A 13736-nucleotide genomic window follows, 5' to 3' on the forward strand; every position below is an offset into this window, starting at 1 on the left:
ATTTTTCATTTAATGGGGAGGTGGGGGAGCAGTAGAATTTTTCATTTAATGGGGAGGTGGGGGGAGCCGTAGAATTTTTCATTTAATGGGGAGGTGGGGGGAGCAGTAGAATTTTTCATTTAATGGGGAGGTGGGGGGAGCAGTAGAATTTTTCATTTAATGGGGAGGTGGGGGGAGCCGTAGAATTTTTCATTTAATGGGGAGGTGGGGGGAGCAGTAGAATTTTTCATTTAATGGGGAGGTGGGGGGAGCAGTAGAATTTTTCATTTAATGGGGAGGTGGGGGGAGCAGTAGAATTTTTCATTTATTGGGGAGGTGGGGGGAGCAGTAGAATATTTCATTTAATGGGGAGGTGGGGGGAGCAGTAGAATTTTTTCTTTTTCGATTCCATCTTTGAAATTTGTATGAAAGGACTGTTTGTATCATATCTTCAATCCATAAAATATTTCTCTTTTTTTTTTTTTCCTCTTCTCCTTAAATAATTAATTTGTTTGCCATGAGGCGGCTTTCATCTCGAGTTTGCTTGTCTTTGAAGGGCTACAACAAAGCAAAAGCCTACATCGCTGCCCAGGGACCCCTAAAGTCGACTTTTGAAGATTTCTGGAGGATGATTTGGGAACAAAACACTGGAATCATTGTTATGATAACAAATCTGGTAGAAAAGGGGCGAGTAAGTACAGTAGAGTTTGGCTGTAAGCGGTTTAATTCCCCGGTAATCTTCCCGGAGGATATGGGATTGTGCTGAACTTCTTAATAATTGATAGATAGTGAGTGCTGAGCTTTTATTCTCTAGATACATTTGCTTTTCGACCTCAGTTGAAATGTGTTGGGTATGGGGGCATAGTTCAGCAAGGGAAGACCGCACAAGGCTGGAATACAGTAGCATAATAAATTATAGAGGGTTTCTTGTGGTATTGGATTTTGTAATTTTTATTAGATGTACCTTGCAAACCATATAATAGTGAATGAATACGTAGGAAGTATTTTGTTGAGGGGATTTGCACCTCGGCAGATTTTGCATTATTATTAATTTATTGCCATTAATAATTTTTGCTTGCAGTACCATGCCCAACCACATGGTGTGCTGTTAGGATTAAATCCGTCCATGAGCAGCACTGATCACAATGATGTACAGTGCCATCTAGTGGTCAAAATACTTAATTCAAAATATTTATTTTCTGTTTTGCAGAACACAAATATATATTGTTTGTCTTCATGTGTCAGAAACAGTGGATATTATCAAGTGTTAGTCTGTCATCAGATTTCTTAATACAGATTGCATACTTTATTAAAAAGATCTGTTAGACCTGATAAGACTGGTTTATGTACGTTGAAAATACATGTTAAAATGCTGTATAATCCTGATATTCAGAGGAGTCCAGCTAAAAAGTGTAGAGAGCTCATGAGTCTAAGTATATTCAATCTTTGCTTAACCAGTCTCACTAACAGCTGCAGCTTGTATCAAGCAGCCGCATGGCGAGGAGGATCACTGAAGGACTGCCAAGCCGACTAAGAGGGCAGAAATTCAGCGGCAGGGAGAAGGGACATTGAGGAGTGGTCGATCAAGCTAGGTGGATGGATATTCAGCAGCAGGGAAGAGGGGCAATGAGGAGCTGTCAGGCCAGGTGGATGAATATTCAGCAGCAGGGAGGAGGTACATTGAGGAGCTGTTGATCATGCTGGGTGGGTGGATAGTCAGCAGCCGGGAGGAGGGACACTAAGGGGCCTTTGATCAAGCCAAGTGGGTGTATATTCAGCAGCAGGGAAGAGGGACACTGAGGAGCTGTTGATCAGGCCAGGTGGATGGATATGCAGCAGCCGGGAGGAGGGACACCGAGGAACTGTTGATCAGGCCAGGTGGATAGATATTCAGTAGCCTGAGGAGCTGTCGATCAGAATGGTTGGTTTGGATATTCAGCAGCAGGGAGGAGAGACATTGAGGAGCTGTCGATCAGGCCAGGTGGGTGTATATTCGGCAGCAGGGAGGAGGGACACTGAGAAGTTGTCAATTATGCTGAGGTGGTAGAAACTAAGTTGTGATTTTCAGAAAGCATTAAACATCCATTCTAACATAGATTGTCAAAGTAAGCTTACCGGCCTTATCAGGTTCAAATGCGCTATTTAATAATATGTGCATTTTGTCTTGTGAAATCACAGACTACTCTTTATATGTAAAGTGAGTATGTTGAAGAATTTAGCCTTTATGATCATACAAGCCAGAAATTGACTCTTATGGTCATTATAGGGATCTAAAATCTAATTGGCATTAACAAGCAACTACGAATTGCAACAAGGGCCATGAGAAGAGAACAGGGAAGAGGGGCTAACAAATCTGTGCTAATGATCCCCCTCTCTTACTTGCAACCTTGCTCAGATTAGGGAATGTGAAGCAAAAAAACACAGGTAGTCAAAATAGAATAATACATGCTCTGGTTTAATAACCACTACTTATAATACCTTGCACCATTTTGTGTCCTCCATGATGGATCAAGTGCAATAAAGTTTTTGTCTTTCAGAGAAAATGCGATCAGTATTGGCCGACAGAGAACAGTGAGGAGTACGGGAACATTATGGTGACGTTAAAGAGCACAAAGGTGTATGCCTGCTACACAGTGCGGAGATTCACCATCAGGAACGTGAAGATGAAGAAGGTGAGGCCGCCTCATTCTAAAGAAATTGTACTAACTTGTAGGTCCTGGGTTGTATAATTCTTGTGTTTTCTTAGGTGGCAAAGGCACTATTTAGGACCCCCAAAGCTACCTTCCCACCCTCTAGAGCTACACCTCTGTCCTAGCTAGTTAGACAATGATTCAACTATTTTTAATAACTCTATTGGTCCTTCCTGGAGACACATTGTTTTTAGTAACATACTTAGTTAGTGTGTGTTTGCTTTTTTAGGGTCAAAAGGGGAACCCCAAAGGTCGTCACAATGAGAGAACAGTCATTCAGTATCATTACACACAATGGCCAGATATGGGTGTCCCAGAGTATGCCCTGCCTGTCCTCACCTTTGTGCGGAGATCATCGGCTGTTCTACAGCCAGATATGGGACCTGTGGTGGTCCACTGCAGGTAAGTCCAACTGTAGCAGATTTGGTCATCGATGCTTCAATCAAATCTGGTGTTATGCTTTTCGACTATCAATTAGCTCTTCACTATTTTTACAACTTTTAGGTGAGAACTTATTTTCAGGTTTGCTATGGGATGTTACAGATGGTGGAAGTAGCCACTCCCTAAGTCAATGACCATTTAACAAGCCTTAATTAGTCGAGCCAAATGCCCATCTGCAGACAGCTGTTTCCGGGTCAGTGCAGCAAGCGATGGACATTGCTACTGTATATCCACTAATTGACATTAACCTAATAGGGTTTTTTTTCCTTCCAAGAGAGAACTAATTTGCATGGAGCATTACAATTGAGACTCCATACTTGGCTGGCATCTTTTAAGAAGAGCTAGCCCCCTTCCCAAAACTTCATTTTTTTTTGCATCTCATTCATCCAGCCAAAGCCTGGGCAATAACCTAAAAATATCTATCTGCAAATGGGCTCCTCGTTTAGCTAATATTCCCGATCATGTAGGGGTTGAACAATGAATTTAGGTAGCACGATCTAGTTTTTTTTCCTTCCAGGAGATGGCAAATTTGCACGTTTTTCCAATGGAGCATTGACTCATTTGGTCTCCTGAAAGAGGACCCATCTCAAGTCTTTTTGTTTAAGAAAATAGTGGGCAACCCAAGATTGGTGACTTTTCTAAATAACACACATTTAACAAAATTGGTCACAAGGGTCCCTAACGTCCCCCTAAAGTACCCGACTTTCTAGTAAGTCAGGTCCAAACTTCCTGGTTGTAGAATCCCGGCATCGGCTTGTAGAGCAGAATCTCACAACCTTCCGTGGCCGTCCTCATAGCTTCATAGTTTTTAAGGTTGAAGGTAGACTTAAAGGGGTATTCCCATCTCCAAGATCCTATCCCAATATGTAGTAGGCGTAATAATAGCAAATACCTCCACTTAGAAATGTGGTAAGGTTTTTCTGATTTGCTATGTCTCTTTCCTCATGTGCAGGGCATTGCAAGACCTTAGGTATCCACGGTTACGACCACTAGCAGCTAGCTAACTGTCACTTTATCAGTGGCCGTAACCATGGATGCCTAAGGTCCTGCAATGCCTGCACATGAGGAAAGAGACATAGCGAATCAGAAAAACTATACCACATATCTAATTGGAGATATTTGCTAATATTATTATTATTACACCTACTACATATTGGGATAGGATCTTGGAGATGGGAATACCCCTTTAAGTTCATCAAGATCAACCTATTTTTCACTGTGATAGAGCCAGATTTTATTCTTTGGTAAAGAACGCAGCACTGCTGGGTTAGTGCAAACTGTTGCCATATGGGAGCCGTTCTAATGTCGTTACCATTCGGCAACTACTTAGTAAAGTTCGTGGCAACACTAGGCAAAAAGCGAGATCTCATGATAACACCTGAGAAGGGTTGTGGCACGTTGCACTCTATGCCCAGATCCCACAACATGAGAAGTTTAGACCTAACTTTTAATAGTCGAATACTTTAGGGGGGACACAAGGGACCCTTGTTAGCACTTTTGTTCACTGGAATCTCAGCAGGTTTTTGCAATTTAATCTGAGAGCGGCATGATGTAGAGTCAGAGACGCTGATTCCAATGACATATCACTTACTAGGCTGTGTATTGTCGTTTCAATAAAATCAGTGTCAGGAAATTATTATAGCTAGAGGACTAGGTGTCTCGTGCCTACGGGTCCAACCACGCCTCGACCACTGATTGGCTGCTTTCTGTGTACACTGACAAAAAGCAGCCAATCAGTGGTGTGGGCGGGGTTATTCAGAGCTCCTCATTCAGAGCACTGCTAGATCTGCAGCAGAGAAAAATGGGAATTTTTCAAAACTACAGCAAGCAGCCCAGTAAGTGATACATCGCTAGAATCGGGGTCTTTGCCCCTACATCATGCTGCTCTCAAATTACATAGCAAAAACCTGATGACTGATCCCCTTTAATAGACATTATTTAGGAAAATCACAAGTCTGAGGCTGCCCACTCTTTTCGGGCAGCCCCAGACTGGTGGTAGATATTTTTTACAGAGAACCAGCATCTCCCCCCCCCCCCCCCCCCCCCCTCAATGTTAAGGGGTTATGATTTCCTCACATACCCAGATGTTTGTTTCCTTCCGTTTATCTTCATCTGTGTAAGAAAATGTTTTCAGCTTTTGGTAAATTACAGTCTTGAGTGCGAATCGACACGTTCCTTAATGACCAAGTGTAAAGTCGGCGTCCTGAATAGTCCTTCGGTGAGCACTTGTGTAACTCCTAATGATGCCCCCTTTGTATCTGCCATTGTTTTACCTCCTGTAGTGCCGGAGTGGGCAGGACGGGAACGTACATTGTGATTGACAGCATGCTGCAGCAGATAAAAGACAAGAGCACCGTCAACGTTCTTGGCTTTCTGAAACACATCAGAACGCAGCGAAACTACCTCGTCCAGACGGAGGTAAAACATTCACGGATTCTTCTCTGTTAATTGTGTAAAACAAGGCGCTGGCTGAGATGAAAAGCTAATGTGGTCGTGAGTTTTTGTTTGAAGATGACAGTAAAGTGTTTGCAGCGCTGGAATATAAAACGGGGGGAGGGTTGTATACTCCCGGGGATAAAAGCAAGGCTGTCATGTGGGAGGCAGGATCCGTCTTCAGAATATATACAGCTTTTATGTTTCTCATGAAGCATATTCCTTATCTAGAAAAGCTGCTGTTTGGGAAATTTCACGTGAATCAGTGGTGGTACTATCAAGGGTACTTTGTGGTCACCTTCCTCCATCGATCATGGGCCAATAACAGTCCAGCCTGACCGAATATGATCCTCTGCTGGGGACATGCCTCGCCACGACACATCCTTACTAAAGGAAATGTGTCATCAAGGAACAATTATAAAAACTTGATTTAATATTTTGGTAATCTTTATTTATGTAAAAAAAAATATATATATATATATATATATATATATATATATATATATATATACAGTACAGACCAAAAGTTTGGACACACCTTCTCATTTAAAGATTTTTCTGTATTTTCATGACTATGAAAATTGTACATTCACACTGAAGGCATCAAAACTATGAATTAACACATGTGGAATTATATACTTAACAAAAAAGTGTGAAACAACTGAAAATATGTCTTATATTCTAGGTTCTTCAAAGTAGCTACCTTTTGCTTTGATGACTGCTTTGCACACTCTTGGCATTCTCTTGATGAGCTTCAAGAGGTAGTCACCAGAAATGGTTTTCACTTCACAGGTGTGCCCTGTCAGATTTAATAGGTGGGATTTCTTGCCTTATAAATGGGGTTGGGACCATCAGTTGTGTTGTGCAGAAGTCTGGTGGATACACAGCTGATAGTCCTACTGAATAGACTGTTAGAATTTGTATTATGGCAAGAAAAAAGCAGCTAAGTAAAGAAAAATGAATGGCCATCATTACTTTAAGAAATGAAGGTCAGACAGTGTGAAAAATTGGGAAAACTTTGAAAGTGTCCCCAAGTGCAGTTGCAAAAACCATCAAGCACTACAAAGAAACTGGCTCACATGAGGACCGCTCCAGGAAAGGAAGACCAAGAGTCACCTCTGCTTCTGAGGATAAGTTTATCCGAGTCACCAGCCTCAGAAATCGCAGGTTAACAGCAGCTCAGATTAGAGACCAAGTCAATGCCACACACAGTTCTAGCAGCAGACACATCTCTTCAACAACTGTTAAGAGGAGACTTTGTGCAGCAGGCCTTCATGGTAAAACAGCTGCTAGGAAACCACTGCTAAGGACAGGCAACAAGCAGAAGAGACTTGTTTGGGCTAAAGAACACAATTAATGGACATTAGACAAGTGGAAATCTGTGCTTTGTTCTGATGATTCCAAATTTAAGATCTTTGGTTCCAACGGATGAACTCTACATGCCTGGTTCCCACCGTGAAGCATGGAGGAGGAGGTGTGATGGTGTGGGGGTGCTTTGCTGGTGACACTGTTGGGGATTTATTCAAAATTGGAGGCATACTGAACCAGCATGGCTACCACAGCATCTTGCAGCGGCATGCTATTCCATCCGGTTTGCGTTTAGTTGGACCATCATTTATTTTTCAACAGGACAATGACCTCAAACACACCTCCAGGCTGTGTAAGGGCTATTTGACCAAGGAGGAGAGTGATGGTGTGCTACGCCAGATGACCTGGCCTCCACAGTCACCAGACCTGAACCCAATCGAGATGGTTTGGGGTGAGCTGGACCGCAGAGTGAAGGCAAAAGGGCCAACAAGTGCTAAGCATCTCTGGGAACTCCTTCAAGATCGTTGGAAGACCATTTCTGGTGACTGCCACTTGAAACTCATCAAGAGAATGCCAAGAGTGTACAAAGCAGTCATCAAAGCAAAAGGTGGCTACTTTGAAGAACCTAGAATATAAGACATATTTTCAGGTATTTCACACTTTTTTGTTAAGTATATAGTTCCACATGTGTTAATTCATAGTTTTGATGCCTTCAGTGTGAATGTACAATTTTCATAGTCATGAAAATACAGAAATTTCTTTAAATGAGAAGGTGTGTCCAAACTTTTGGTCTGTACTGTGTATGTATGTGTGTATATATATATATATATATATATATATATATATATATATATACACACATATACACACATATACAGAACTAGAGAGAGAGCGAGCTAGAGAGAGAGAGAGAGAGCGAGCTAGAGAGAGAGAGAGAGCTAGAGAGAGAGAGAGAGAGCGAGCTAGAGAGAGAGAGCGAGCTAGAGAGAGAGAGCGAGCTAGAGAGAGAGAGCGAGCTAGAGAGAGAGAGCGAGAGCAAGCTAGAGAGAGCAAGCTAGAGAGAGCGAGCTAGAGAGAGTGAGCGAGCTAGAGAGAGCGAGCGAGCTAGAGAGAGAGATTATTTTCTTCTACTGGCGCTATTCTAGACTTTTAAAAGATGCACTTGTACATTAGCAGCAATGAACGGACTCTATCTGTTTATTATAGCAAAAGTCATTATGAACAAATGGTGGGCTGGGACATCACCTACTGTGAATAGTGTATCAGCTTTGTATAGCGTTATGTCATTGTAAAGCACTCTCCTTTCCCCATACACATTAGACTAATGTCAGCTATACCCGCCGATATTGACGGGTTTGGCCGACACTTTAATATGAGTGGCGGGCACGGGCCAACTGATTGTCACGGGAGATGCTGATAGGTCATGTCCGATTTCAGATTCTCATGGCTTTGTGCTCCCGGAAATAAGCTGCCGGCACTTTCTCATAGAGAACACAGGAGCGCTCAGCCAAACTTGCGCTCCTGTGTACTGGAGAGACGTCTGACAGCCATTTAATGTGTACGAGAGCCTTGATCCTGTCTGTGATGATAATGAGACTTCTGTAAACAACAGAAAGGCGGCAGTCACACGACCGTATAAAACGGACAGAGATCGGATTGCAATGCACAGATTGGCCAGCGGCTCTCTTGACCCGAGCATGACAGCTATATGACCCGCCGGCCAGTCCGTGCATTGCGGATTGATCTTGGTCCGGTTTATATGGTTATGTGACTGCACTGTAATTGAGTCTAAAATCACTCCAGTGGCCAATGTGGAAATTACAAGATCTTTGTTGTTTTTTTTATATACAAATAACATTTTTTAACAAATACATAGAACACGAAAACGTGATTTAAACAATAGGTAATTTTCTGGTAATACAAATCCTTCAACTAGCTACCGGCAAGCTACTGAAACTTCGAGCAATCAACTGTTAAGCCATGGAAGTTTTGGCTGCTGCAGGGAAAATGTAGTGTACGGCTATGTTCACACATTGCATTTTCAGAGCACAGCGATACCAAATATGTGTATATTTGATTTTTTTTTTTGTTTTATTTTGAATGGGACAATAGGGGGGTGATTTGAACTTTTTTTTAACTTTTCACTGGCTTCAATAGTCTCCATGAGAGACTTGAAGCTGCCATCGTCTGATCGCCTGTGTGTGGCTAAAGTTCTCACTTGCTATGACCGTCGACTGCTGGGCTTCGCTCGTAGCATCCCGGCAATGACAACTGAAGGATTGTGCAGACCCCGGGTTGTAATGCCAGCGCATCGGCGACCTGTGGTCGTGTGACATGGGCGCCGATTGGCGGGATTAGTGACGTGCTTTCGGTGCGTGCATGTTAAATGCCACTGTCAGAGATTGACAGCGGCACTGAACATGTTAACATGCGGGCTCATCACCGGAGCCCGCATGGGGTGTGACCTTGAAGGGGTTAAAGGGAAATCTGTAACCAGGTTTTTGCTACCCCTTCTGAGAGCAGCATATAGGGGCAAGAGATCCTGATTCCAGAAATGTCACTCACTGGGCTGCTTACTGCAGTTTTGATAAAATCCCTGTTTTCTCTGCTGCAGATCTACCTATATTCTAACTGCTGAGCTCTGTATAACCCCGCCCACACCACTGATTAGCAACTTTCTGTGCACACTGTGCATAGCCAGAAAGCTACCAATCAGTGGTGGGGGCGTGGCTGGAATATCTGGCAGCAGGTTTGCTCGTTTATTAGTGATAATTTCCTACTGATAAAACTATCCAAACTAAAGCAAGCTGCCCAGTAAGTGACACATCACTGGAATCAGGGTCTCTGCCCCTACATTATACTGCTCTTGGATTAGGTGGCAAAAACCTGGTGACAGATTCTATTTAAATGGGTTGTACAAGATTAGAGAAACATGGCTGCTCTCTTCCAAAATACAGTGCCACATCTGGCCATAGGTTGCATACGGTATTGCAGCTCGGCTCCACTAAGTTCTGTATGCTCGAGCTGCAACACTTGGTATGGCCACATTTCATCAGACATTTTTTTTTAATTCCCTTTATTTGACATTTGCCGTTTCCAGCTTGTTGATTTCTGTGACTATTGACTTTTGCAATGTTTTACTCCTCCTTTCAGGAACAGTATATCTTTATACATGATGCCCTCTTAGAGGCTATTTTGGGAAAAGAGACGGAAGTATGTTCTAACCAGCTGCACAGTTACGTGAACACCATCCTGACACCGACAGCGGGAGGCAAGACGAGGCTGGAGAAGCAATTCAGGGTAATGATAATATCACAGGAGCCCAGAGAAAAAAAAACACAGGGAAAAGCGCTTCCTCGCTGCGAAATAGAATGATTGATATTCGCCAAGTTAAAGACACAGTGCCGACTTATGATAACATTAACCCCACGATTCCATTTCCTCCCTGCTTTATCCGCGCAGATGTCTTTAGACCGTCTGTCGACACTCGGCGCACAGATTTGTTGTACTCATCAAATATTAAATTGAGCCGCGCAACGAGAAAATGCTTGTGTCCCTGTAGATGAAATTTCACGGCTTGACGTCTCGTCTTCAGGATGTTTAAGAGGCATCTGGCTTCTCTTTATACTATTATGCAGATGTGCGGGCTCCTCTGCAACTCCTCCTGTCTCTGGGTCCCAGTATTCATGGTGGCACTGAGACTCGGAGTTATCAGACTCCAACTTGCACATCTAGTTCACATAGTAGCGAACCATTCCAGGCTCAGTTCCAGAACCATAAACCGGTAGCCATACCTGTAAAGATCTGAGGTTGTAGGTTGTAAGTAATCACCTAGGCAGGTTAACGATGCAGCAATATTTTATTGATCACAGCCATGGTAATAAAGCAATTCAAGGTAAATGGCCAAAATACAGTTCTCTCAGTCCTTAAGTTCCCAATCTGGGTTCAGAAGTTCCACTGGCTTTGTATAAGGCCATACTCACTGTCTCCCAACTTTTGGTTGGCCCACAGATTTCGTATCTCCAGCCAGTCTGTAGCCACAGTCCATGATCTCTATCCAGTAGCAACAGTTCTTTTAAGAAAGTTTAAATCCAACCGACATAATCCATAATGGTAACATGTTTATCCACCCATCCTTCCAAGTCCACGGTCTCCATCCTCTTCCTTCAATCCTTCCACCCAACTCTTCCTAAAACATGACTCTCCTTTCTTTCACTGGGATCAGTCCCCTCCCAGGTCAGAAGTGATCACCCTCCCCCTTAAGCATTTACTGTTAGCTAAAAACAATGAAGAATATTCTAGAAGCCTTCATCTGAGACTGCATGTAAGACCCCCTGTGGCGACTGCTCCACTGTGTCTACAATCTACACAGACATAATGAGATTATTGGCTTTTTGGAGCAATGGTTAGGTACTCCCGAGATACAGATATCCTGAGATACAGATTAGTGGAATGCTGGACATTTTACAAGTAAATCTAGTGCACATACTGACAAGTTAGCAGAACTATATAAAACATAACAAGTAAATCACTAATAAAACACAATAATAATATTGACAAAAATGGTGGTTCATTGCTGGAAAAGTATCATAGTCTTTAGTAAGTGGGCAGCTCCTCACAATACCCAATTTTATAGGCCATGCCCAAAAAGTAAAGAATTGGTGGCCCATCCGGTCAGGACTTCAGACCTGTAAATCCATGACCCTTCAATTGTTACAAGGTCACTTCGAGCGTTTATTTCCCTTCATTAGTATCTAATATGTATGGGGGTCCTCTGATGGCAGAAGTCGGGGACTCTCCGCCAGGCATGCATGCTTATAGGGGGGGTTTATTGGCGGAATCGGTTTTAGCCAAACATGAGTTTGACATTCCCGAGTTAGATGATCAAACTCAAACACACAGAGGGCCAAAATAAAAAACTTGGACAAAGTCGCGGGCCATCTAGTATACAGTATAATGGGCCCTACATAGTCCTCCATGCAGAATAATGGGCCCCACATAGTCCTCCATACAGAATAATGGGCTCCATATAGAATAATGGGCCATACATAGTCCTCCATACAGAATAATATGGGCCCCACATAGTCCTCCGTACAGAATAATATGGGCCCCACATAGTCCTCCGTACAGAATAATATGGGCCCCACATAGTCCTCCGTACAGAATAATATGGGCCCCACATAGTCCTCCGTACGGAATAATGGGCCCCACATAGTCCTCCGTACAGAATAATGGGCCCCACATAGTCCTCCGTACAGAATAATGGGCCCCACATAGTCCTACATACAGAATAATGGGCCCCACAAAATCTTACATACAGAATAATGGGCCCCACATAGTCCTCCATACAGAATAATGGGCCCCACATAGTCCTCCATACAGAATAATGGGCTCCATATAGAATAATGGGCCATACATAGTCCTCCATACAGAATAATGGGCCGCACATAGTCCTCCATACAGAATAATGGGCTACATATAGAATAATGGGCCCCACATAGTCCTCCGTACAGAATAATGGGCCCCACATAGTCCTCCGTACAGAATAATGGGCCCCACATAGTGCTCCGTACAGAATAATGGGCCCCACATAGTCCTCCGTACAGAATAATGGGCCCCACATAGTCCTCCATAGTCAGCGATATTGGCGCGAAATTTAAAACACTGCTTCTCTGATTGGTCGCGGCCAGCTGGCCGTGACCAATCAGCGACTGGCTCAGCCCAGCCGCGATTTGGCGCCGGATTTGAAACACGCAGGCCACCATCGGGAGATCTGCGGCGACGCAGCCGGGAGATGACCGGTGCTAGCCGGTCATCTCCCGGCTGCTCTCAGCAGAAGTACCCCGACCGGCGGCCTCGCTCCCCGGTCCTCCCTTCACACTTGCCGTCGGGAGATCAGCGGCTTATTCTCAAGTCAATAAATTTTCCCAGTTTTTTGTTGTAAAATTTGGGGTCTCGGCTTATACTCGGGTCACCGCGCACAGGCAGCATGTGACCCCCGGCTGCAGCTGGCTCTTGCTTCCGCTTATGTCACGACTATTTGCGGCTGCAGCCAAGGGGTCTCCTGTTTCGCGTTCCACGGTGAGTGATGGGCTGTGGGTGGGGTTATCCCCCATCCCGTCACACCCAGCATCCACCGCACGCGCATTCATTGACAGAGCGCGCGGTGGATGCTGGGTGTGACACGATGGGGGATAACCCCGCCCACAGCCCGTCATTCATTGTGGTACGCTGAACAGGAGACCCCTGGCTGCAGCCGCAAATAGTCGTGATGTAAGCGGAAGCAAGAGCCCGCTGCAGCCGGGGAAATTACGTGCTTGCTGTTCGTGGTCAGCGATGTTGTCACAAGCAGTATTGACAACATGACGTAATTACAAAATTCATTAGGGGCCCCGGGGGGATAAATTGGGGGGTTAATTTAAAGTAGTGCACAACCCATTTAAACACTGCTTCGCTGATTAGTCGCGCCCGCTCGGCCGCATACATATTCTAGAATACCCGATGCGTTAGAATCGGGCCACCATCTAGTATAGAATAATGGGCCCACATAGTCCTCCGTACAGAATAATATGGGCCCCACATAGTCCTCCAGTACAGAATAATGGACCCCACATAGTCCTCCAGTACAGAATAATGGGCCCCACATAGTCCTCCGTACAGAATAATGGGCCCCACACATAGTCCTCCATCTATATTATAATCGGCTGTTCTGTCTGAAGCCTTTATAGACTGCGCATGCGCGACGCGCAGTCTGGCTCCAGACAGAAGAAGGCATCCATGCGTTACAGGTAAGAGGAGTGTATGGCGCCGGAGATCACAGTATGCGTAGACACTGAACGCATACCGCGATCTCCGGCGCCATACTTAGATACTTACCTGACCGGG

The 13736-nt window shown here is 44.2% G+C and overlaps 1 protein-coding gene across 2 annotated transcripts in view; it reads left to right on the top strand.

Annotated features, from left to right (window-relative positions):
• Positions 1-13736, top strand: part of PTPRG (protein tyrosine phosphatase receptor type G) — a 595254-nt gene that overhangs the window by 535069 nt on the left and 46449 nt on the right. For both annotated transcript variants that reach the window (XM_073644646.1, XM_073644647.1), the window contains 5 exons: positions 536-670; positions 2517-2651; positions 2899-3071; positions 5393-5528; positions 10005-10151. In XM_073644646.1, the coding sequence (XP_073500747.1) occupies positions 536-670; positions 2517-2651; positions 2899-3071; positions 5393-5528; positions 10005-10151 (726 nt within the window). The remainder of the gene's footprint in view (positions 1-535; positions 671-2516; positions 2652-2898; positions 3072-5392; positions 5529-10004; positions 10152-13736) is intronic.

Source organism: Phyllobates terribilis, unplaced genomic scaffold (assembly GCF_046119375.1).
Source record: "Phyllobates terribilis strain yellow unplaced genomic scaffold, ASM4611937v1 Scaffold_8__6_contigs__length_399053987, whole genome shotgun sequence".
Classification (NCBI taxonomy): domain Eukaryota; kingdom Metazoa; phylum Chordata; class Amphibia; order Anura; family Dendrobatidae; genus Phyllobates; species Phyllobates terribilis.